The 26,339-nt window shown below is 33.1% G+C and overlaps 5 protein-coding genes across 6 annotated transcripts in view; 2 read left to right on the top strand and 3 right to left on the bottom strand.

Moving 5' to 3' along the window:
• Nucleotides 1–2,747: 2,747 nt before the first annotated feature.
• On the bottom strand, nucleotides 2,748–7,022 carry LOC111686592 (RNA polymerase-associated protein CTR9 homolog). The gene is made up of 8 exons (XM_023448962.2): nucleotides 6,885–7,022; nucleotides 6,729–6,827; nucleotides 5,726–6,658; nucleotides 4,785–5,410; nucleotides 4,177–4,726; nucleotides 4,003–4,121; nucleotides 3,611–3,945; nucleotides 2,748–3,540 (listed from the first exon to the last, which is right to left on the bottom strand). Exons 1-8 carry the CDS (start codon nucleotides 6,924–6,926, stop codon nucleotides 2,870–2,872), a joined length of 3,375 nt encoding a protein of 1,124 aa, XP_023304730.1. The 5' UTR covers nucleotides 6,927–7,022; the 3' UTR covers nucleotides 2,748–2,869.
• Nucleotides 7,023–7,523: 501 nt separating this feature from the next.
• On the top strand, nucleotides 7,524–10,652 carry LOC111686581 (nibrin). Its single transcript, XM_023448951.2, has 4 exons — nucleotides 7,524–7,696; nucleotides 7,774–8,589; nucleotides 8,814–10,045; nucleotides 10,108–10,652. The coding sequence occupies exons 1-4, from the start codon at nucleotides 7,669–7,671 to the stop codon at nucleotides 10,162–10,164; spliced, it is 2,133 nt and encodes a 710-aa protein (XP_023304719.2). The 5' UTR covers nucleotides 7,524–7,668; the 3' UTR covers nucleotides 10,165–10,652.
• Nucleotides 10,653–11,314: 662 nt separating this feature from the next.
• LOC111686589 lies at nucleotides 11,315–12,494 on the bottom strand. The gene is made up of 2 exons (XM_023448959.2): nucleotides 12,370–12,494; nucleotides 11,315–12,314 (listed from the first exon to the last, which is right to left on the bottom strand). The coding sequence occupies exons 1-2, from the start codon at nucleotides 12,491–12,493 to the stop codon at nucleotides 11,347–11,349; spliced, it is 1,092 nt and encodes a 363-aa protein (XP_023304727.2). The 5' UTR covers nucleotide 12,494; the 3' UTR covers nucleotides 11,315–11,346.
• Nucleotides 12,495–14,313: 1,819 nt separating this feature from the next.
• Nucleotides 14,314–15,360, top strand: LOC111686587 (adrenodoxin-like protein 2, mitochondrial). Its single transcript, XM_023448957.2, has 2 exons — nucleotides 14,314–14,638; nucleotides 14,713–15,360. The coding sequence occupies exons 1-2, from the start codon at nucleotides 14,496–14,498 to the stop codon at nucleotides 15,050–15,052; spliced, it is 483 nt and encodes a 160-aa protein (XP_023304725.2). The 5' UTR covers nucleotides 14,314–14,495; the 3' UTR covers nucleotides 15,053–15,360.
• Nucleotides 15,361–22,440: 7,080 nt separating this feature from the next.
• Nucleotides 22,441–26,339, bottom strand: part of LOC111686584 (cuticlin-4) — a 29,610-nt gene continuing 25,711 nt past the window's right edge. For both annotated transcript variants that reach the window (XM_046951695.1, XM_046951697.1), the window contains one exon: nucleotides 22,441–24,595. In XM_046951695.1, the coding sequence (XP_046807651.1) occupies nucleotides 22,874–24,595 (1,722 nt within the window). In that variant the 3' untranslated portion in view covers nucleotides 22,441–22,873. The remainder of the gene's footprint in view (nucleotides 24,596–26,339) is intronic.

Raw genomic sequence — 26,339 nt, forward strand, 5'->3', positions numbered from 1 at the left:
TTCAAATATTGGAAGGTTAACCAGGGTTAAGAAAAATGTTGTTGTCGACTAATTCGTCGTGCTATACGAAATTCGTCGAATTTGATAAAATACTTTTTAATGTTGAATTAGTTCTTGTAGTACAAAAAAGCTGAAATTTGACATTTATACATACATATAACCAGCAAAAAAAGTGAGGAAAAAGAAGTAGAATTTTCACCACAAATAACATACTACTTGAAGTACTTCCAATTTTGGTGAACAACCTAAGAATTTTACATTAGCGTGTCATTGGATGTTGTTCATTTTTGAAAACTATAACCTATATCTGATCTTATTCATAGATGCAATAAAATTCCGATATTTGGATGTCAAAAATAAACCGAATTCGTTCAATGACATGCTTATGTTAGTTTCAATTAAGTAATTTGCCTATGTAAAATTTTATAAATTTTAAGCAAAAACTTAATCTGAACAATTATTTTTAGCAAAATAAATCAATTTGTTTGTTGTATTTTTTAAAGAATATCTTATATTTTAATTTTCTATGATAAAAGTAAAATCGTTATATTAATTAACGAGTTTTTTGATAAAATGTGAACGTATTGTTAATTTTTTGGGTCAATAAAGTATTTTGCTTTTTTAGGTTTTTTGTTCATTTTTTTAATATTGCTGCATTATTTTATAAAATTTAATATTTTTTATTATTTCTATATATAAGAATAATATTTTATAGTTATTTTAGTAGTGGAACGACTAAATTTGGACATTTCCTAACCGATTTATTATCTTATATACCTATCAGAATTTATCAATATTTGACTTAACATGAAATCTATCGTTTCTTTCATTAAATTTCGAAAATAATAAGTAATTTTGAATTAGATACATTATATATTAGATAATCAATGGATTTGGACCTAGAAAAAAGTTTTGTGAGGTATAAATCTATATATTATAACAAAAAAAATTCGGGTTTTTGGTCATTTTGTATTGATAAACAAAAACTACATTACGGAAACTCCATCTATTTGGGGAATATTGTGTAAATTTTATTTAGAATTGTATAATATTGATTCTTATTGAATAAATCTAACACTAACTACCATCCTAGCCACTCTTAAGTATGGCGACAACACCATATACCACTATAGAACTAATAAATGCTAAAATCTTGATTTTCAACCTCATATTTTAAATTCTTTGGATCTGGATAGTTATTCTTGATTTGAGTTCTAAATATATATAAGTGTATGTATTAGGTAAAAAATATTGCTTTTGTTGACGTTACGGTATGATAACCACCTCTATTTTAAAATATCTAAATTAGGTATTTTTCCTGTATTACACGACAGTTCTCTTTACATTAGTTCCAAGCAACCTAAGGTCTGTTTAGAGGTCTAAATTTAAACATAGTGTTCCACCTAGTTCGTAAAAAGATTTTGAAAAAGATAAATCAGGAGTCCAATAGTTTTCCTTGGATACAATAAAATGCAACAACAAATGCACCAAAATTTGTATTTTAATATTTTTTCTAATTTTTTCCATTTTACACAATCTCTATTTTTAATTGGAAAACATATATTTACTTTTTATCTGTTTTTTCGAATTTTATTTATGAACAAAAAACAAAATTCTCTTAAAAAAGGTAGGCAAAAAACTTAGTTGATTCAGTGTACATCGAATATGTTATTTGTAGTGACTTTTCTACATCTCTTTCGTCACTTTTAACTGGGTTTTCATATGTAAGGAAAAATATTCGGTTTATAAAAGCGAAATATATATAATCGCATTTTTAGAAGTATGACATCAATTATTTTTTGCTGGGTACGCAAGAAATTACTGTCGAACGAGGCCGATCATATAATACCCTACACCTTTTACAAAAATAAAATGTGATTTAGTTGTCATAATAAACATTTAAGTTGAATTGTACCTTGCCTCAGATATACTTAAGCCGTTAATTGTTGAATAAAATTGTGGTCATTTAAGTGACATTTTGATGTAGGCTTTTCATAAGGGCTAGGGTCATATGAGGCCCTATAATTATAGAATTCGTGAGGGTCATAAAGTCTAGAAAGTACAGAACTTGGTTTTACAGCTTTTTGTAGAGAGACGAGTATATTTAACATAATTATGAACTTAAAAGCCTTATTCGGCGGGTGCTGCTAGTTGAAATAATGAACCAATGTTAACCATTTTCAGTAGGCTACGGTACTCTTCTATAGTACCGTGCTAAATTTCATTGAATTGTCTTCAAAGTAAATGGACTCAGAAAATGAGCCGATTGGTATACTTTAAGGTGGGTATAGGACCAATATTATTGTGCGTTACAAGCATCAGAACAAACCCAATATATCCTGTCCACTAAATTGGTGTAGGGTATAATTATGTTCGAATATTCGAACGTACTTTCGAAATATTTTTAAAACTTTGGATTTGGATTGTTATAAATCTTCTTTACTTCGACAAAAACTGTGTGTTTTTTATAAGTTTTTAGAAGAGCAAGATGTAATTACGCGAGCTATCCCAGAATGATGTTATTGTTGTAGCTGCGACACGTATTAAGTCAGTGTGGCTGGGTTGATAATCCTTGGTCGTTGTTCGTTGAACTCCGAGTCGTTCCGGTGCGAAGAAACGATTGTCGTGGGAACGTTCCAGAATAATTTGTCATTTCTGTTCTATAATTTGTATTTTTAGAATTCGAACTTAAGACCATCATCTCTTTTAAGCTTTAAAAGTTTATTATTAAAAATGCATTTTTAAAATAAACTTTTTTTGTATTCAAACAAAAAACATTTATTTAAAATATAAAGTAGTGTGTATTAAGTTAGGAGATTAAAAAAAAATAAAACTCTACATACATATTTCAATATTTAAACGCATAAATCTAATTACTTTCGGGTGTAGCTGAACGACTACGATCCGAACCGGACTTTGAGTTTGAACGTGACCTGGAACCAGATTTTGAACGGGATTTAGAGCGGCTAACCGAACGAGAACGTGAACGACTGCCGGATTTTGATCTGGAACGACTGCGTGAACGGCTACCTGATTTCGAGCGTGTCCCAGAGCGAGAACGTGATCGAGATCTTGAAACTGATCGGGATTTTGAACGATCCGAATCACTGCCGGAGACTATGCGTTTGCGTGAACGTTTAATACTGCCAGCACTGGCATCTGAAGCACTACCGCTACCACTGCCGCTGCCACTACCGGAACGGCTGATACTGCGTTTACGTTTGGGTGCACCACTGCCGCCGCCATCACTATCCGATTCACTGGTGGATATTGTGGCTTTAGAAACGATCTTCATACGCTGTTTGGCGGAAAGTTTTTCCTCCACCTTTTTGCTAAGTTTTGTCTTCTTCTTTTGTTTCTTTTCTTTGCGTCCTTCACCGCCACCGCCATCACTGTCACTATCATAATTAACAGCCTTGCGTTTACGAGCACCACCACCACCTTTCTTCTTTTGTTTGGGTGGACGTTCAACACCCTCTCTAGGAGCGTCACTGCCATCTGAATCAGTAACAATATCATCCTTGCGTGGTCTGCCTCCTCCTAAAAGTGAAACCAAGTTAGAATATAAATATGAAGTTTAACTAATAAAATTATCTATAGAGAAATTTACCCTTTTTGCGTTCTTTTTCCTGTGGAACTTCGAGAGTCATAATTAAATTCTTGGTCTTTTCAACATACTCTTGACGTTTGGCCAACATTTGTTCACGTGATGATTTAAGCATATCTTCGCGACGTTTACGTTCTTCTTCCTGGCGCATTTTAAAGGCCAAACGTTCCTCTTCCTGTTTGCGTTTAAGAGTTTTCTCCTCTTCGTCAATGCGACGTGCTCTAGAGACATGATACTGAGCTTGTGATAACAAATCTTGACATTGATTGGCCTCCAAACCGGCCACCTCAATATTGAAACGAGTTTTATCGCCATGAACCGATAGATATTGGAAATATCTGTAATTAAATGCAAAAATTAATAAGATGCCATAACAAAAATTAACAATCTCTCACTTTTGTGCCAATTCCAATTCATGTACAGCTTGCAATACAATTTCCAAAGTGGATTTTTCATCTTTCAATATAGCCATGGCCAAACGTTGCAAAACGACAGCAATATTGAATAATAAAACCTGGAAATAGCTTTAGATTATAAACAAATATTTGTTAATTAAATTGCAAACATACCGTGTCTTGTGGAGCTACTCTTCTAGCTTTAAGTAACACCATTTTGGCCTCTTTAAGACGATTGGCTCTTAGATAAGCCCGAGCTAAATATTGCATCACCTCAACATTATGATGTTTATAGAATTTTTTCATACAATTTTCGTACATTTGTATGGCACTGATATATTGCTTTTGTTCCACATATATGTGGGCAATATTTAACCAGACATCACTGAAATCGGCCGTGGCTTCACGTACTTGAGCGAATATGTCACGAGCTTCGATGACACAACCTTTATGGGCCAAAACAGCTCCTATACCGTTAGTGGCCCAAATGTTGCGTGGATCATTGCGTAAAACTTGTTTATAGATGGTCAAGGCCTTGTCTTGATGTTTTCTTTCCTTTTCTTTATCCTTAATGGGCTGATGTAGTGTTTGCAATGAAAAATTACCCAAAGCAATAAGAGAATAAGCATCCTGTGATGTTGCTGGATTCTTTAAAATAGTTTCGAAATTTTTCTGACCTAAAGCAAACTGCATTTTGGCCAAATGCAAATTACCCAATAGAGATCTGTAAATAAAAAGATTAATTATAATTAAAAATATAAAATACTTATAAAACTCCTTACCTGGCATCTGGATTATCATTGTTTATATTCAAAGCATCCTTAAAGAAATCGGATGCCACAAAAATTAAACCTTTATCTCTTGCCATACAACCCAAGCGCAAATAACAATCAATATAGTTGGGATGTTTCTTTAAAATATCTTTATACAATTTATCGGCCACATCAAAACAGCTCATGGCCTCATTTAAACGTGCCAAATTATATGTCATGGTCACCGATATCGAATCATAATATTGTGTATCATTTGGTGCTTCGGATTTTGCCCGTTCCAATGCCTCCATTAAACGTTCTTTTGCAACTTTCAAATTTCCCATGCGGTATTGTAAAGCCGAAACATTATTAAGGATTTCTGCTGGTATTTCAACTTTAACTTTTTCCGTTAATATATTCGAAGCTGTGGCGTAGGCACTGAGTGAGGCTTGTAAATCATTTTGTTCTAGAATTTGTGCCAATTCAATCCAGGCTTCAACATCGTCTGGAAATTGTTCGGTGACTTTTTTCAAATGTGCCTTAGCCATGTCACGTTTTGTTTGCGAATTTGAATTGGCATAGAGAGATCCAAGAATTTTCATGGTTTCATAGTTGCCTGGCTGGATTTTTAATACTTTTTCAAAACATTGGGCGGCCTATATAATTGGAAAAAAGTGATTTATTACAAAAACTTTAATTTTAAAACCCATAAGAAAAATGTAAGATTCTTATATTTAGATTTAGCTTTCATAATGGTTGCCATCTGTGAGCTATTAAGAATGCAAACCGCAGTTATTTGAATGCTAGATACCTCGGTGTCCAGCACCGAGGACCCTTTTCATTGGCTTTCCCCTGGAAAGTTTATCTACTCTCTCTAACGAAGCTTTGAGTGTTGTGTCAGCATTAGATATACAGATTGTGCAAGAGATTTTATACACCTAATAAAGCTATACTTAATAATTATTACTTACATTTTCAGTATCTCCTCTATATATGTACATCTGGCCCAACCCATAATGAGGCAGCACAAAATTAGCTGGAGCTATTTGGGTTGATTGATAATAGTACTGAAAAGCTTGATCGTAATCGCATTGAGCATGAAAACTTCTAGCCAATTGATAACAACTTTCAGCACGCATAGCTTCGTTTTCGGTGTTGTGAAAAGCGTGCAAGGCTAAATGTTGAACTTTCTGGTAATCCTTTTTGAAGAAGAAATGATTGGCCAAATGATTTAAGACCATTGGACTCGTTGAATCAATAGTATAAGCCTTCGATAACATTTGAACACCCATTTTATTCGATTCTGGTTCATGAAGATTAAGCTTTAGTATAGCCAAACCTATTAAAGCGCCCACACAATTGGGATCCAATTCCAAAGCACGTTGAAAAGCTAATTTCGCTTTATCCTGATTATTCATTTTCAGAAAACAATGACCCATACCCATGCGAACATTAGCAGGACAATTGGGATTAGTACGTAAAGCTTTTTTATAGAAAGCCAAAGCACCGCGATAGTCTTTTTTATTGAAAGCAATACAGGCTTTGCCCAAAAGTGAAGGAATATTAGAGGGCGATTGATTCAAGACAAAATTAAATTGAGCATCCGCCTGTTCCATTTTATCACCCTCTAAAAGGCAAAAGTAGGCTCTACCCAACAAGTGGTTCTGGTCATACATGATAATTTTGTCAGCAGTGGTATACAAATTTGTGGCCTTCATAAATAATTCTCTTTTCTTATCCTTTGACTTTTCACGATTGGCTTCCTGTACATAATGGGCGGCCAACATATCAAAACAACGCATTTGATCTTTTTCATAGTCCCTATAGTCTTTGTTTCCATCAGTTTTTGCGGTTTCCAGCAAACGTATGAAATCATCAGTTTTATTCTGCTTGTAGTAAGCCAACTGCAAAAGGAATATATCCAATCTTAGTAAATAGTAATTAATTCATTTAATTTATTTTATGTTTACTTACCGCCACATTAACCCATGTATTTAATTGTGAACGTTCTTGTCTTAAAATGCTCAAGACCTCTTGGCATTCTGGCAACTGGTCGGGATGCACTTCTATAACCTATTATCGATAATAATTCAAAAACCAGTTTATTGTTTATATATTTCCACTACTTACCTCATCAGTATCACGAAGAGGTATTTCTATAGAAGCCGACATCCTGGAAAATTGTTAATTTTTCACAATTTTTACACAAAAATTCCACAAAACTTCAGTAAAAACACACAACTCGGCGAAAAAAGAAAACACTTTGCTTTTCAGCAGTGTTGTTAATATTGCATATTGTGATAACAAAACAAGTGATTTTAAATATAATTTGAGATTTCTAGCGATTTCATTGATGTTGCCATATTTTCTTTATTTTACAAAGAAATGTAGAATATTAGAAATTTTGTTATAAAAAATAAATTATGTAGACAATTTAGAAAATGTAATAAAAATATAAATTTTTAAAAGCACCGTTATCATGTTGTATTAAAGCTGTTGTTATAAAAATAGAATTGTGCAATTGGGTGATTTTAATCAATGCAGATAGCTCTTATTAAATGTGGCAGCATTGCCGCCATTGACTTTTATAACGATGTATTGATATAAGGTTTTGTATTTTCTTCAAGTGTGAAATGTCAAATTACATAGATAAAAACTATTTGTATGAATAATGAAATGTCAAATTCCATATAAAATAAATAATATAAGTTGTAAGCATTTATTTTTGCTGTTACCTTTGAAAATACCCCTTGAATTTTATACTTTTGAGTTGTTGTAATTGATACACACACAACAATTGTTTGTATTTTAGCAAAATTTTGTATTTCCAACAACAAAATCACAAAAAAACAACATAAATTTGCAACAATTTGTTTTTCTATTCTATTAACAAAGGATATTTTGATTTAAAAATATGTGGTATATTACTCATGCAACAAGCGGTAAGTAGTGAAAAAGAAAAACTCTAAACGTATCTGAACTTTTCTATTTTATTTTTATTCCGTGGCATATCAAACAGATCAGTCGGTATGTTTTTTGCCGGAAAAATTGAAATACTCTGTAGGACGCTTGGGAGCAGACGTTGAACTGCAAGATGATATATGTGTCAGTCGTGCACATGCTGCATTTCATTTGGTCGAGACAGCAGTTGACCAATATAAATTGGAATTAGAAGATCTTGGTTCTAAATATGGTACCTTTCTAAATAAAGATATAGAAACTAATACAGCCGTGGCAAAAGGACGTAAAATACCCGTGAAAAATAATGACTTGGTACGTTTTGGTCGTTTACAAAATATATGGAAAGTCCAATTTATGATTATAAAAACTGCCACCTCCTCACTTAATCGAGACGATAGTCTTCAGCTGCATAGGTATATTTCGGCATTAGGTGGTACAATTCTAGATGAATGGTCCACGGAGTGTACGCACTTGACCATGACGGATACCTGTATAACCATGAAACTATTGCATGCACTTGTCGAACAAAAACCGGTTGTTACGCTCGCCTACTGGAAAGATTTACTTAATGCAGCCAATGGTGTTAAAGTTCATCTTCCAAAACCGGAACTCTATAAACCGGATTTCGAAGATGATGAAATTAATTTGAATTGCAATATTAAGAGGAAATCGCTATTTAAGGGTTATACTTTTGTCTTCTTAAATCGTAAACATTATGATACTTATAGTCCGATTGTTAGAGCCGCTGGTGGTGCCTGTAAAGATCTTAACTCTGGTGTTCAGAAAGCATTCCTCATTAAAGACAAGGTAGTGGTAGTGGAATATACACCATCCACTCAGACACAAAGTTCTCAAACCATAAGCACTATAGCAGGTAAATTTAAATTTATTTTACGAAAATTTTCATGACTTTTTTGAAAAAAATTCTTTCTATAGAAAGATAATAATTAAAATAAATTAAAAAGCTTTGACTTTTTACTGAAAAAGTTTGTTTATAAGTAAAAAGTTGTATTTAAAAACACATCTTGATAGGAATTTTATAAATAGATCCATTTTTTCTCAATATTTATCTTTTGTTTTTGTTTTTCGATTTTAAAGACTTTTTAGAATCAAACTCCAAACGTATTATACCAGAATATGAAATTGGATTTGCAATATTGCGCTGTTCTTTAAAAACATATTGTAATCCTTCATATAAAATGCCCAATACGGCAGCATCGTTAGTTGCCAGTGAAACCACAAAAGATTCCAATCAAATTGATTTAACCAAAGAACATAGCACTCCCAGTTTAAATACCGAATCAATGGATTTAGTAATATCGGAAACAAATGAAAATATTGTAACCTCAACACCTTACGTTAATACGGATAATATAAATCCCAGCCCAAATAAAGAAGGGTCTGGCGTGGCGGCCGAAAGTGAAAAACCGCAGGAAAATCAAAGAAAACGTAAAGTAATGAGTGTTGATTTAAATGAAAGTGATGATGACGATCTCTTTCAATTTCAATCGAAGAAAACCTGTACAAAAAAAGTTGATGATGAAACTATTGAAGCTAGAGCTACGGATACTGATCCTGTGCAGGAAAATCTAAATAAAACCTCAACCATTAATGTATTTTTACAGAAAACTCAAAACAAAATTAAAACACAATCTACGCTGGATCAAACTGTTGATCAGCCTTCTACCAGTAAGGAAACACGTAAAAGACCTTTGATACAAGTTCTAAACGATGATGATGAGGGCAATGATGATGACCTCTTCAGTTTTGGTGATACCCAAAAGAAAAAAGCTCGCAAAGAAAATAACGAAGAAGGAGAAGATGATGATTTGTTTAGCTTTAAGGAGAAGGAAGCCCCTACAGCGGCAAAACCCATACGCACTATTGAAGTGGATGAAGACAGCAATGATATGGAGCCTACACAACAATTTATTGTTGTTACTAAAAAACCCTCCATACAAATGCCTAAACCTAAAGTTTTACCACGTAAAATATCGGCTATAGAATGGATATCTAGCTCTTTGGGTAAAATTAATATTAAAAAGGAAAATACAGCTTTAATAAAAAGTGAAAATGACAACGAAAATGAAAAGGATAACATTATTAAAACTGAATCTGAAATAAAAACAGAAGTAGGTGCAGAAATCACTATAACTGAAGATCATCGCAAATGGTTAGAGTCTCTAAAGGATGCCATTGAAATACAACATGTCTCTCTAAATAATTCCATGAAAAATTCCGATAAGTCTCATTATAAATTTAAAAATCGCTCAAATGATACAACAGAAAATTTAAATGATACTGTACCAAATTTCAAAAGATTTGTTAAGGTAAATTAGAAAAAAATACATCTTTTTTACAGGTTTTAATTGCTTTTATTTTCCCTTTTTAGAAATATCATATTCCTTCACAGAATAATTCCACTGGAATTAAATTACATTTACGTTAAGATTGTGTTGGCGTTAAATACTTTTCTTTCCCATTTACAATTTACATACATTTAAGCAAAATTTCAAAATTACATTTAGAAGTAAATGTAGCTGTTGAACAGGTAATTTTATTTCGTGTAATTTTTTAATTTGATTTTTCTTATACATAAGCACGTATTCAGCAATTAAAACAGAAAACAATTTTTAAAAATTTTGTATGCAAATCTCTAAAATAATTCGAGTATTTTCTTACAAAATTGTAAATGTTTTCCGTTTATATTTCTGAGAGGTATGCATAAACAAAATTTAAGTTTAAACATAAAATTAAGCGATTTTCAATTATAATTTCTTAATATTTCAATCATGTAATAAAAAAGTAATTCAAAAGATTGAGGTTATAAATTTGCTTAAGTTAATTAAGAATTTATAAAATCCGATTTATTTGTATCATCTGAAAGGTCAATGTTTCAACTTTAAAATAAAGGTTTAACCTTTGATAAACAGTATAATTAAAACAAAATCAAGCTCTTCAGAACATGAGGTTGTAGGTTGGGAATATTGTCTAATAGTTGGATCTTAGCTACAAAAGATTGTTAAGGCATCAAAAGTTGTATCAACTGAAAGTTTTTCCCCACTATCTCAGAGTTACAAAAACAACAAAAAGGTTCTAAATAACATTACAAAAGGACTACTTGCAGGAAAGTAATATGCTACAAAATGTTCAGTGTCCATTTTCTTAGACCAAGATATAATGGACCACGGTCTATATCCCAAGCAAAGATCGAATTGTCTCCACAGTACTAAACACAAAGTCACCTGCAGTCCCCGTCTTGACACATGACGCCCCAGTGAGGATCTTATTTCTCAGCGATAACCAATGATTTACAAACGACTCATAATGCATTCGAAATCGCAATCGAATGTGTCAATATAACGAAGATATGACATCATGACATCTGCCTGATCAACAAACGATTCTTAATGCATTCGGAATCGCAATCGTATGTGTCAAAATAACGATGATATGACATCATGACGTCTGCCTAATCACCACATACATTTAACTTCCCATCAGATATACATGTGTGACTGGCTATCCTACACACATCTACTCTCTATTACTACAACAACATGCTTCCATATGTTTTTTTTAATTGAAAATATGCTTAAAACTTTTAAGTTAAAACTTTATTTTATAAAGATTAAACAATTTTTAAACTTAAAAATTTTCGAAATATACTAACAGCCTTCTTTGCTTCGCCGCTTTGTACTTTACGTTCAAATAACTTTGTGGCACCGGCCCATTCGTGGCTAAGAACTTTTGTTGTAATAGCAGTCGACAAATTTATACTTCTCGATTTGCTTTCCTTCGCTATAAATCGTTTTATTTCTTCTACTGAACTCAATTGTTCGATATTAAATTGTTTTTGCTGCTCCAATTTCGTTACACGTTGAACTTGTTGGCCCACATCAGTCTTTTTAAGTTTTTGAGCTTTAACAACTGCCAATTTTTCCTCTTGTTGTATTAAATTTTTAAGTGGCAGCTCTTTATCAGCTAGCGATGTTTGATTGGTGTCTAAAGGACCTATTTCGATTTCCTCCAATTTGATGGGGAATTCAAATTGTATATCTTTTAAAAATTTCGACTTAACATTGAATGGTAGTTTCTCCCTATAGTGCAATGTATTGTTATACAAACTAACAGCAAAATTTAATAATTTTATGCTTAAATTATGAATTTTTGCTAAAACCGCCAACAGCAAAGTGTTTATTTCGAAAAAGAAATTCGAACGTATTTGACAGGTAACATAGTCAGCTGCTGATTCACAACACTCAACTATACGTCGATGTAACTCATAGATTGCTATTAGTCTTATTAGTAAAAAGTTATAACTATCTCTGGTGGGTAATTGTATGGAAGTGCCTTCCTCATAGTCCACATCAGGTAGTGTGTTTCTAAAACTGTCTAAATCACGTTTGAAATCTATGCGCAATAGACGACACAAGGCGGCATTCAATTTGCAAATATCTTTAAAGCCTTTCATTTTATTAAATGAGTTTTTACGCCTGGCCATTAGTCTGGATAGCAAAGCTGCTGTCTCGCTAAATTCCGCATCATATTGAGCGTGACTACTGTAGTAGTTTTCTATAGCTGCATGTAGTTTTATTACTGCAAAAAAAACATATTAATTAAAAAAGCTAATTTATAATTAAAAATAGCTTACTAAAACGACTGTGTTTTCCTGGTAATGTTACAAATGGTGGCTTTTTTAAATTAAAATCGTTCCAAATTCTTTCCATGATTAAAAACAATGTGTTTACGAATAAATAGTAAATAAACAATAACATATGTTTATTGTGATGTGCTGCGTGCATTCAAACTCTACGTTATGTTATCGATTATTTAGGGATGATATTTTTAATAAAAGTAATCGTTATTTTTGGATAATAATCAAGTGAATATTTAAATAAAATTCGAACCGGTCAAGTCAGTCGTAATTCAGGTCTGAGCTGTGTAGCATTTGTGAAACTTGTGCATGAAGAGATATATGTAAACTACAACTAAAAAAATTGTGTGAAACTTGTGTTGAAAAAATTAAAAACAGTTTTTTGCTCGTAGCGTCTCTGTATATCCTTTGCTCTCGCGTTATCGCCATTACTTCTTAAGGGCGATCTGGCTTGTGTTTGTTGCGAAGCTTTCGATAGAATTGCGTCTCACTCGCACCAATTGAGTGTATTAATTCGTATAACTGTTTCCAAGTTATGCGTTGTTTACATTAATTGCGTGCTTTCGTTTTACTTACATACCTCGTTTGAGGTTATGTTTAAGCAAATTGATGGAGACAAAATAATACTTTTGATTAATTAATTGTTCGGGGTTCTAACTTTCCTACATAAAGCTGTAGGTCGATTGGAGAGCTCTTTTCAAATCAACGTGAGATAACCTAGCATTTTGAGTGTTTAATATACCATCAACAAACTAAAAAAAATTAAAGCTCCGGTCTGTATATGAACAATTCGATTAGATATAAGTGATATAAATAATAAAGAGAACAAGTGAAGTGAAGTTTGGTATACACCGTTTTAAAAACCGATACTATCATTCTTATCAAAAGTTTCTGATTCGTTAATATAATCAGCACTTATAGATATGGATGGAACATTATCATCTAACAGTGCTTGTGAGCCATGAGGCAACATACAGTCTTGCTTGACGCTGCTCAAGAACGTTACTCCAAAGGGTTTGGCCTATAGTTGAACGAATAAGAATGGCTGTCATAGGCGAACGAGTAGATATGATTGGAAGTTTGATAAATTAGGTCGTTTACGAAAATGAAAAATATTTGGGGAACAACGGGGCCTACCCCTGAATTTATCTCGAACCCGTTATATGAAATCCCATCTGAGAAAGCTCAAAATAAATCGAGAGAAATTAATTATCTATATATCTACATATATTGTTGCGGAATTCAAAACCAAACTGTCGTGATACCCAACGTTTAGATGATAGCTAGTGGGCATTAATGACCAGAAATGCAACTAACTCTCACTTCTACATATTTATTATAATACTATTGCGATTTTGGCGCATACCTTGCGTGGTTGTAAATGGGGTCATGAGCACTACGTTTACCCATACTTTATAAACATTGATGGACATTCATCCGATGGAAATGGATGTAGATATTATAGAAAAAATTGATTACAGGATGGTTATACACAAATACATGGAGCTGGATTACATACGGGAAATATAAATTACTGTGAACTGTTCAAGGCGGAAAATTAGTGCATATTTCTGCGTTTACATCTGACATATGTTTCATTTCCTAATGGGATCAAATATGATTTTATGTTCTCATGAAACATTTTTTTCAATTGTTAAATAAATAACACTTGTATGGATCTAGATAATATTGTGAACCATGTCGGTTAAATTTTTAAAAACACCATAGAATATTTTAAGAATAACAAAAGAATGCCCTTATTGATTGATATAAAAACGATAAATGTAATCGATTCCATTCATGTATATATTCGAAACACCCTGTTTGTAAAATATTACTTACGTTACGTCATTTCTGTTTACACTTTCCACGTTACTACACTTCTGTTGACACGTGAGAGATATATACAAGAGTGTTTGCTCTCACTCTCTCTCCCTTTTTAATATGTTAATATTTAAGTATTTCATTTATTCAATTTTTCTGGATGCCACTACAATAATATTAAGGTAGTTGATAGTCAATTGTGTGATAGAAAGTTGTGTACATTATTAGATAATAGCCCTTTCGTCTATTACGATTAAACGAGAAAACGAACAATAGATATTTTAATTAAATAAATAATAATGGCTTTTAAAACGACTTTAAAATGTACAAATTTTCTTGTACGACGATCTGTGGCAACGGCCTTGTCTAGACCGGAAGGATGGCAACAACTACAAAAACAAAGTGTGCGTAATTTTACAGTGGGCATGACCCTGAAACAAGAGTAAGTTATTTTAATATGATTACTTGTGTTTGAATAAAATATTAAAATTTATTCTTCTCTCGTTTTGCCATCAGTATCAATGTAACATTTGTCAAAGCCAATGGTGAAAAGATTAAAACCAAGGGCAAAGAGGGAGATTCTTTGCTAGATGTTATAGTCAATAACAACATTGATTTAGATGGTTTTGGTGCTTGCGAAGGAACACTAACGTGTTCCACTTGCCATTTGATATTCAAACCTGAAGATTACAATAAACTGCCTGATAAACCCAGCGATGAAGAATTGGACATGTTGGATTTAGCCTACGAATTAACGGACACCTCCCGTTTAGGTTGTCAAATTAACTTGAGTAAAGATTTGGATGGTCTAGAGGTGCATGTTCCTGCTACTATTAATGATGCACGTAGTGCGTAACATTTGAACAATAACCGCACGCTTTAGAAGAACAATAAACAAAGAGAAAGTTTCAACTAAACAACTCTCTGGGATTTAAAATGTAGACATTTTAAAAAAAATATTAACTAAGGTGCAGTTCATTTTCTTTTGTTTTAATTGTATAGTTAAAAATTGAAATTTATTAGGGCATTTTTTTGTTAATCTATTAATAATAATATTTTGTTTAGTTTAAATTTGTACAAAACGAAAAATAAATGTATTTTTTAACTAGTAATTAATGTTGTCGTAAATTTATGATTGTGCAGATTTTATTACTTCTGTTGCAATATTTTGTTTTTATTTAGTAATTTCATAGTTAGAATCTTATCAGTAAATTGGCCAAATTGTTTAATGATAATAACTTTTTCACAAAATCATTGTGGATACTATTACTACTTACTTGTCTTATCAATTTAAAAATGCTTATTGTACACGTACACACTAGACGTTGTATTAGACGAGTATTAGGTTGGCCATTTAAGATTATTTGTATTTCAATATGAATATTTTTAAAATGTTGTAATTAACAAGTTAAATACATAGCATACACAGCTTTAGTGTGCATAATTGGAATTTTACGCTAGTTTTGTATTAACAAGTTAAATATTTATAAAAGTTAAAATTTTAGTTTCTATAATGATCCGATCTGGAGAAAGTGTCTCAAAACAGTTTCTGAAAAAAAAACTAATTATGGAGACGAAACGTTATATATCTTCATTGCTAATAAACCGATTTTGCTAATTTGAAATAGAAAAATTGCATATATTGAAATTCTTTTAAAAACCAATTTATCACTAAGGGCGGGTTTTTCAGATAAAGATAATCTATATTCTTTGTTTAAACCAAGTTTAATAAATGTTTTGTGTTTTTCAGTAATCAGCAACGTTACTTATTATCTTAGCTTAACTTAAAGGGCGGGTTTTTCAGATAAAGATAATCTTCATTCTTTGGTTAAACCGGGTTTAATATATGTTTTGTGTTTTTCAGTTATCAGTTACTTATTATCTTAGTTTAACTGAGTGTAAATGACCAATTAAAGAAAGTGAGAAAACATAATTAACAAAAACAATAAAACAATGATTTCGGAAGAACAAAAACTTAATATTTTAAGTAAATAGCAATTTTGTGATTTGTTTTGTTTTATTTATTATTGTTTTAAATGTTTATTTAACATTTTTCCAAAATTTTCCATTTTACAAAAGTATTGTTTTTTTTTTTGGATTATTTGAATTGTTGGCCGAGCTCATAAGCAAAATGCCAGGGTATCCCACGTTGGTTTAAAGGAAATCCTCCAAGTCGACCTATATCTTCATATAAGAAGCTGGAAACCTTTAAACACTTAAGTTAAATTTGAGTTGTGAATGGTACTCCACCAGTAAGTTTCAAGAGTTTTAATGGTCTCCACCAGGGTATAAACAGTTGAGGTTTAATGGTCTCCACCAGGGTTTAAACAGTTGAGTTTTAATGGTCTCCACCAGGGTATAAACGTTTGAGTATTTTATGGTCTCCACCAATAAAACATAACCTCTCTTGAGGTAAAACGAAAGCACGAGGTTAATGTAGACAACATATAACTTTGAACAGTTATATGAAGTAATACATTACACCAGTGCGAGCGAGACGCAAAACTGTCGAAAGCCAGGCAACAAACACAAGCCTGAACGCGATTAAGAAATAATTGCGATGACGCGAGAGTTTTTTTTTTTTTTTTGGGTTTTGATTAGGATGGCGGTGCATCAAGCACTCATATTGCCAGGTTATCACACGTTTGTCCAGAGAAAACCCCACCAACCGACCTATATCTTCATATAGGAAGTTGGAGCATCCGGACTTGATTTCATCAAAAGTATTAATGGTCTCCACCAGTATATATTTGAGTTTAAATGGTCTCCACCAGGTTATATCGTGAGTATTTTATGGTCTCCACCAGGTTATATCGTGAGTATTTTATGGTCTCCACCAGTTAAAAACGTTTGAGTATTCTATGGTCTCCACCAATAAAACATAACCTCACTTGAGGTAATACGAAAGCACGAGGTTAATGTAGACAACATATAACTTTGAACAGTTATATGAAGTAATACATTACACCAGTGCGAGCGAGACGCAAAACTGTCGAAAGCCAGGCAACAAACACAAGCCTGAACGCGTTTAAGAAATAATCGCGATGACGCGAGAGTTGTTCCCCAACTCAGACCTGAATTACGACTGACGCGAGAGTTGTTCCCCAACTCAGACCTGAATTACGACTGCAAAAGTATTGTTTGCAAAAAAAAAACAGCTGTTCATTGTTTATGTTTTTGAGTGAAACAAAGTTAACTGAACTTAAATCTAAAACTGTAAAACACAATCATCGGTTAAAGTCCGCCTAAATTTGTTTCGAGTTTAATCTAATAGTAAGTTAAGCCTAGTTTAACTGAAGAGTAAGAAACCCGGCCTAAGGTGAATTTTTTCCGAATAATCAACAGTTTCATAATTTTATAATTTATATGCGTACTCAGTTAATGAAATTTAGTTTAGTTTTGTAATAATTTAAATATTTAAAATAATAATTTACATTTATTGTTATAAAAGTTATAATAACAGTTTTAGTTATAATTACTATTTATATTTTCTGTTCTGAACAAGTTTATAATAATTACTGAGAACACAATTTATTAAATACTAGCTAATACCCAGTGTGCTTCGCTACCCCAATGGAAGGTTTCACTCAAATTATTTATTGCTCAATATAAATATGGAAAACTATCTTTTTAATTTAGATTTTGAGTTCAAAAAAATTATGAATTTTGTTAATAGCACATCAACGATATTTTGAGTGGACATTGTCTAACATCTTAGAAGTACAATTATCTAATTTAACCCAAATATTTTAAATATCCGTGTTGTTGTAACAGCTAAACTATACAATAGTCTAGTTGGGATGTAGCTCCCATCAATGTCCAGGCCTAAAAATTGGGCTACTTCAACTGGATGCGTCCATAAATCCATTGGAGAGAGCGAATTAGGGTTGGCTGAGCTGTTTAATATGTGGTGGGTATCATGAGGACCCAGACCACATGCAGGACATTCGTTGGGGACGGCACGGTCTATACGAGAGCAGTAGGCATTGAGTCTGTTGCTCCATCCCGATCTTAATTGTGCCAGAACTACTCCTGTTTTCCGCGGCAGGTTTCCTTCCGTATCTGCTATGGGCGGTGGGCGACCTCCAAGTACGACATTCATGCGGTATCCTGCGACCGCGGAATTTATTGCGTCTCTATGAATGTTGTTCAAAGCTGCCGAATACGAGGACTGATCCAGTGGATCTTGCACATATCTGCATATGTGTTCTTCGTAGATACGAAGATCCTTCCTGATATGCCTCGGGGGAGTATCCAATTGTGTGATGTTAAATGCAAAATGGTTGTATTTTTCAAACGGCTCATAGATTTTGCTACAGACCTCATTAATACTTAACAACCTAAAAGATATCATTTTATTAATTTTAATTAGCGGGAAGGGTGTACATCACAAGTTTTTATGAATTTAAAAACACTGCGTTTTCTGCACACGAGAAACTTTTATGCAAATATTTTTGTGATTAGCCAATAACTGCTTGTTATTGAAAATCTATGTATATAAAGTTTGGAAAAAAATTTCACATGACCGAACTTGTGTCAATGCATTTAATGTCAAAGCGTACTTTTTTCTAACGGTTTATCGATTTTGATATCATTGTCAGCTTCCGATTAATGTTAAGTGTTACCAATTTTAATAAGCGGTTTAGGTGTGCTTCGTCGAATTGTCTTGTAACACAAGAAACACCGCGTTTTCAGTGAATAAGAAATTTTGATGAAATTTCTTTTGCATTTACATATCCCAGCTTATCTACAATTAACTGCATTTATTATTTTTAAATTTAAATGAATTAATTAAATTTTGTAAAGAATGTATATATCTATTTACATGAATAAACTTTTTTACACTTTTTTAATGCAAAAACGCAGTTATTTTCGAACGGCTTATCGATGTTCGTATTAGCATCTTTATAATATCCCCGATTTAAATAAGCGGCTTAGGTGTGCTTCATCGATTCTTGTTGTGAAAGAAACCCCGTGTATTCAGTAGACGAAAGGCTTTGATTACATTTTTTTGATGCAAACTAATTCTTCTTATATAAAGATTGATTACTGATAAAATTCAGAATTTACAATTTGTTTATAATGCGAAAATTATAATGAATATTTTTTTGTATTCACTCTAACATCTTTGTATGCTAATATTTTATCGCGGCTTTATGATTTTAACATGTAAAATTTAAAAGAATTTCGATTAGTGTGGTTCACGAAAAAGCCCTTTTTCAAAACTTTTAAGTTTGTTTTTTCAATGTTTAAGCTTCTCCCACAGTGATACCTTCCAGAGCGTAATTACAATGTCTACTTTTTCTCATTTATACATTTTGCATAACCGAAGAGCAAAAAAACTACAAATTTTGTAAAATTGACAAATTTGGTTTCAAAACATTGCGACCACTTAATTATTTACTTATAAATGGCACAACAATTAAATACTTAAATATACTGGCTATAGTTTAGGTAAATATAGTGCTCCAGAATTTCACTGTCCTCTCCACATGCTCTACATTCGTCTGAATCCGCACGTCCAATTTTGCATAAATGTGCTCGTAATCCTGTGTATTCACACAGAATACGTACCATCATACTAACTTTAGACTTGCTCATTTTGAGGAGATTTTCATCTTGCTCTCATCAGGGTCATCCCATAGGATCTTTGTGGTTTCACCCACGGATCTTCGATTTTCTCACCCATATTTCTAATTCAGCTTCAGCTAGAACCCCAGCCCCACTTTGCCCCCAATTTAGAGCCATCCGTGTAACAACGGATTCCTACTGGTAGTTGCTCTTATGTTCCGCTTGACCAAGACATTCTATTTGGGATCAGCGTTTCAAAGTTTTTGACATATTCTGTGTCTGGTATAGTACGTCCGATGATTGTGTATAACTTTCCAATGTGTCCAATATACATTGATGACGTGTCCTATAACCGCTTTTGGCCAGTTCGACTAAAGTAAAGAGCCGTTCGGCTGTAAGCGCCGCCTCATATCTTAAATATGTTTTCATGGTTGGAACATCTAGCAACGTTTCCAGAGAATTTGTTGAAGTAGTACACAATGCACCACTTATACCAAAGCAACATGTATGACAGTGCACTATATTATTGGAGCATAAACTAGAATTGGTCTAATTACAGTTTTATTAAGTCAATTTGTCATAGTAGGACTAAGACCCCATTTCATTCCATCGCCGATGTGCCTTGTTGATTCTATCCTCTATGTGGAGTCTCCATTTTAATTTCTGGTCGAGGATTATACCTAAGTACTTAACTTTGTATCTTTTTGCCCTGGAAGAAAGGTTCAGTTACGTAGAAATTTTTGTCTTTCTTGTGAAAAGACAGATTTCCGCTTTTACCCGGTTAACATTGAGGCCCCTCGGTTGAGTCTAGCTCAAGAGCCTCCGCATTATAACTATAAACAAATCTCCTATAAATTTCAACAGTCGATCCTGAAACAGTAGGCTGGAGTAGATTTTCATAGTTACTATGGCCGAAGTTAAATCGAAAAGCAATCATAGGACTATTATTACAGAACAGGAGGAAAAAAAGGACTTTATTTGAGGTAATAACCGATTACCGCAGAATTTGCAGATTGTGTAAAGACGAGGAGGACTGGAAACGGTTTTTAAATAGAGATTTTAAGACTAAAATTGTTTGCTAAAAAAGATTCCACTATGAACTGGGAGATGTACCAGATTTTATCATGGGGAATATCTTGATTATTCAGGATACCAGATATTTACCTTTCATGCCCACTTTCTATAGTCATTTTGGACGAAATTTTCAGTCTTCTCATCTGTCTCATTCTTATTCTTCTGTCGTCTTTTTATGTTTATTCTTCTTTATTAAACAGAATCTCGAAAGTCCATCGGGTCGCATGCAAAGATGTAATTGTCGTGCAAATGTCGTTGGAGATAAGATCCTTGATTGATGAAAGTCAGTTTAATTATGTATGTTTAGTCCAATTTTTAAGATTAAGTCTCCGGATTCTTCTCGCGGCTATAACGATGACATGTATCTCTGCATGAATGACCGTACAGGTGTCAGATAATCGAAGAGACAGTAGAAGTTTTTCGAGACCGCCGCTTTTTTATCTTTAAATCATCAATGTAAATTGAGATCACATTATCCCTTATTACAGGAATGTACAGGGCAGTGTGCTTGGCCCAATCATGGCGGTATTATAGTCTTAAATGACCTATTCAAGTTTAGTACCTAACTATGTAGTCCGTTTTATGCCACATGTTTGGATTTCCTATTTTTATGGGTGTTGCCGTGACCAATACGAGTATGCTTAAATATGTTCGATTATTTAATAAGGGCTGATTTTTCCTGGTTTAATATATGTTTTGTGTATTTTAGTAATCAGTAAAGTTACTTATTATCTAAGTTTAACTGAGTGTAATTGGCCAATTAAACCTAAAAAACAGCTGTTAATTGTTTATGTTTTTGACTGAAAAGTAGGCAATACTGATCCTAGATCCATAACTGAAAAACACAATCATCGGTTAAAGTCCGCCAAAATTTGTTCCGAGTTTAATCTAACAGCAAGTTAAGCCTAGTTTAACTGAGTTTTAAGAAACCCGCCCTAAGTCATAAGGCAAATTTTGCTGAAATATTAACCTTTGTACCTTGTTTAGAAAGAGAGGTGAGTCTCCATCAAACAAGAGCCCCGTAGGTCAAAATAGGTCTTATAACCGCGGTGTATGCCTAGTGGTTTACATCCCAAAGGTGTTTTAGATACCATGTCTTCTTCAATTTGCCCAAAATAAAAGTTTTATTTTGAGTAAAATTCATTCAATGACTGGGCCACCTTTCTAAGTATTACTATTTTACTTTTTTTACCATTTAATATATTTTGGAAGTTATTTCTACAAAAAATATGTGCACCGGAACACCCTACTTATTTACAATTCTGTGCTTTTAATACAAAATCAAATGTTGATTGAATAAATGTATAAATTGAAGAGATGAATACACTTTTGAATCATTCTGAATTATTCAAGAAAACTTTTGTAAACAAATTTTATCGAATTTATCTTTATTTCCTTAGATCTTTACAATATTGTTTTGCTATTTTCAAATTGTTATGTTGAGTATTAGATTTGTTATGTTTAGCTAGAGATTCAATTTTTCGACATTTGATATTCAAACCTACTTTACTTCGAAATTTTCAATTAAAACACTTCTTTTTTAATATATTTTTAAATAATTTCGTTTTTTACTTGTTTTATTCGTTAAATTTTTCGAAACTTACTTAAATAAATAAAAAAAATCAGAACGGAAATAAATAATACAAAAAATAATAAATAATTAAATAATAAATAAATTACACACATACATAAATAAGCAAAGAAATCCTTTAACATAAATTTAAAGTTGACAAAAAGGATTCTACTTAAGTTGTTTTATTAATTAGAGGTAAAATGGATATAAATATATTGTTAAACGGAAATGAAATGTATAACAACGTAAAGGCGGAAGGTGGAAGGTGGTGGATGCTAATAAATAAATAAATTAATGTTAAACGTATGAGGAAAAAAACACAGATTTGGAAAAATGTGCAACGTAGAAAACGTCTTTTGTTTCGTTTTCGTTATTGGTATCGATACTGTTTATTGGTGAAGTGAGGCTTGAGATGTGAAAAGGAGTTTGAGGCGTTAACACAACTAACTATGACATCTATTAGTTATGATAACCCATGGGAGCTCCTTTACGATCGAAATGCCGTACGCGTACGAATAAGAAAGCGGCGACTAGGGAGGCAACAGCCAAAACAAGTAAAAGCATAACAAGACCACCTACGAAACTGGGCACAGACATACAAATCGTTTCGGGATCAGCATTGCGAGCCGACTGTATGACCACGGTTTCATTGTTTGCATTGCTGTTAAGAGCAAAGTTAACATCACCGGGAGCTACGACTTGAATTATGCGACTCGTATTGACATCGGTCATTTCTTGGGCATCACGTTTATAGATACGAGGCTTAACCATAATATCGATGGTATCACGACGTCTGCGCACACCACGCAAATCATCAAGACCCTCTACGGAACGAGGACGACCACCTAAAGAAACTAAGTTTCCACCTTCCATGTCATCTTTACGTTTAACTGTGTTGTATTGACCAGGTTGACCGGGTAGTGGAGGTGGTGGCATGTGCAATTCATTGATATTTTGGGCGGGCGACTGAGAGCTGGAAGGACCAGATTCAGCGCCAGCAGTTTGGGCCTGTGGTGAGGGAACAACATCAGGTTGATTTTCAGAGTAGGCACCGGTGGTGTCAGCCGCTGGATGTCTGGGATCGGGGTATGCTGCTGGTGGTATGCCACCTAAACCGAAATCTCCACGTTCATAAGCCTCGGGAGGACCATATTCCGAAGACAAGGCATTGCCGCCGATTTGAGGAACACCATAGTCAGCACCACCTAGACTGGGACCGCACTTAGGTTCTGGACAATTGTAGCGACATACTTGGATTACACATTGGAAGTGAACATTCATGGAATCGGGGAACTTAAAGGCCTGGAAGTAGGCAAAGCTAACCACAGAAGCAGAAGGTCCAAAGTTCTTAATCTTTTGGAATTTACTCATAATCTTTGGTCTAACTACGCAACCATTCTGATCCACTAATTGTATTGGAGCACGTTTGCCATCATGAGCCACACAGTTGCGCACTAACATATCGAATTTGTTCTCATCATCCTTAATAGCCAAGACCATTGTCATGGTTTGACCAATCTTAACAATACCTGAAACCTCAGAAGCCCAAGGACCTTTACCAACTTGAATTTGCATCCAGCATTGGAGATTATCACCCAAGAAATTGGCCGTTACTGCATGCAACATATCGACTTGGAAGGGACGGAAAGTCACAGCCTTTTCATAGAAATCATACCAAGTACAACGCAATTTACGAGCTTGATCCCAAACTTCCTGAACATAAGGATCGTATTGTATAATAATGGTATTCTCGACATAACTACCCGATGGTGTGGGAGCACCATAACCAGCAGCATTATGATTCGCCGAACTAGTCATGCCACAACTGTTAAGGAATATTTCGAAAGTAGCACTTAAGTGACCGGTACCGGGTTTCAAGTGCACACAATGAGGATCACTGTAGAAGCCCTTCGAGAAGATCATACCATAGAAGGGACGATCAAATTCAATATTCACACGCATGTGGGTCTTCTCGCACTGCACTTGCAAGTGTTTGATCTGGGGACTATCGTTCGTCGACGCCAAAGGCCAGGCTTCATCTGAGATATCGTTGCTAGGTCCTGCCGCTAACGCTGTCTGTGGTGAGCCATATACTGGCGATGGCGCAGGTGGTCCATATACCGATCTGTGTTCCAAAGGCAGAGATGCTGAGTCCACATGTGGTCCTTCGCAGTAGGCATTCTGTAAGAAAGGAGAATATTTAATATTAATTACATTTCATACAATTTGTTTAGAATATATCTAATCTGGGTCTATGTATGTGTTTTTGTTGAAATTTCTGGAAAAATAATATGAAGATGTAGAAAATTTGTAAATCCAATAGGTTAGAGAGAATCCGGAAAGGCCCATGTTAGAAATTAGTTAAAAGTTTTAACATCGTTTTATGTTAAAACATATAATTAACAATTTAAGTGATTTTATTTTGAAAAACTTTTTACAAGTTTTGATTTTTATTCAAGTTAAACTAGCGTAACATTTCATTATGAAATAACAATAAACAAATTAAGTAATTTAATAAAATTTTAAAACAATTTTAATATTTATTAAGGTTTCCTACAAAGTTATAAACAATGTATTAAAATAAAGCATTTACTCATAAAACAAACGCGAACAAAACAAACATCAATTTTGTGTAAAAAAATGTCGAAATTTTCAAAATCACATGTAAAAAATAATTTTGAATACGGATGTATACATAAACAAATATGTACACACACACACATAAATATGTGGTAAATCGGTGCATCTGACAGCGTGCCTTTGTTAATCTGTATTAATGCTTGGTTGGGTCATTATGTAATAACCGTCATAATGATTTTTCTATTTAAACCAATTTTTTTTTATAAAATAATTGTGTTAAAAAAACATTAAAAGACTTTGTTGTTATAGTGATATTTTCTTTACAGATCTTTGAAATTTTATAAATATTATTATGAATGAGTGTGTAACATGTGTAAACGATGATGAGGTCATACGAGCCATTGTGCAATTTACAAGTAAACATAAAACATGTTTTTTTTATAAAATTTCATTTTATTAAAATGTGTGTTTTTAAGTTTTAAAAAAGGTTATGTTTAGTATCTTGTTGTTGTAGTTAAAAAGCTCAAAAGTCATTATCTATTATCTATACATAGTCTACTATTGCAACTAATTGTTTAGGTATTTATGGGTTTGATTATTTTCATTACAACATTTTGTGTTGATTTCATACAAAACTCATTTGTAAAATTTGTTTCAAATAAGAAAATAATGAGATATAGTTAACAGGCATTTTGAGTTTGGGATTTTTATCGCGATTCTATTCAACTATTTTTGAGAACTTGATTTTCGACTATGGATATATAAGTCTTTAGACTGTAAACTAGACTGCTTACTAGAGTATATATTACACTTTACGCAAGCCTATAGACAAGACTTTTTCTCTGGATTATAGACTAGACCATTGACTAAATTATTGAACTTACTACTGGCTAAACTATAGACTAGACTGTAAATTAGATTATAGACTAGAATATAGACTAGACTATCGACTAGACTATAGACTAGGCTATAGACTAGACTATAGACTAGACTATAGACTAGACTATAGACTAGACTATAGACTAGACTATAGACTATACTATAGACTAGACTATAGACTATACTATAGACTAGACTATAGACTAGACTATAGACTAGACTATAGACTAGACTATAGACTAGACTATAGACTAGACTATAGACTAGACTATAGACTTGACTATAGACTAGACTATAGACTAGACTATAGACTTGAATATAGACTAGACTCGATGCTAGTCTCTACACTAGACTCTATTAAAATCTCACGATTCAGTTTTTGTTTAAATAGGTTTATTTTCGATCATTGCGAAAACGTGAAAAGAGGTGAATACATACTTAAGAAATTGGGTTCTTTTTAGAAAAT

Source organism: Lucilia cuprina, chromosome 5, assembly GCF_022045245.1.
Source record: "Lucilia cuprina isolate Lc7/37 chromosome 5, ASM2204524v1, whole genome shotgun sequence".
NCBI classification, from domain to species: domain Eukaryota; kingdom Metazoa; phylum Arthropoda; class Insecta; order Diptera; family Calliphoridae; genus Lucilia; species Lucilia cuprina.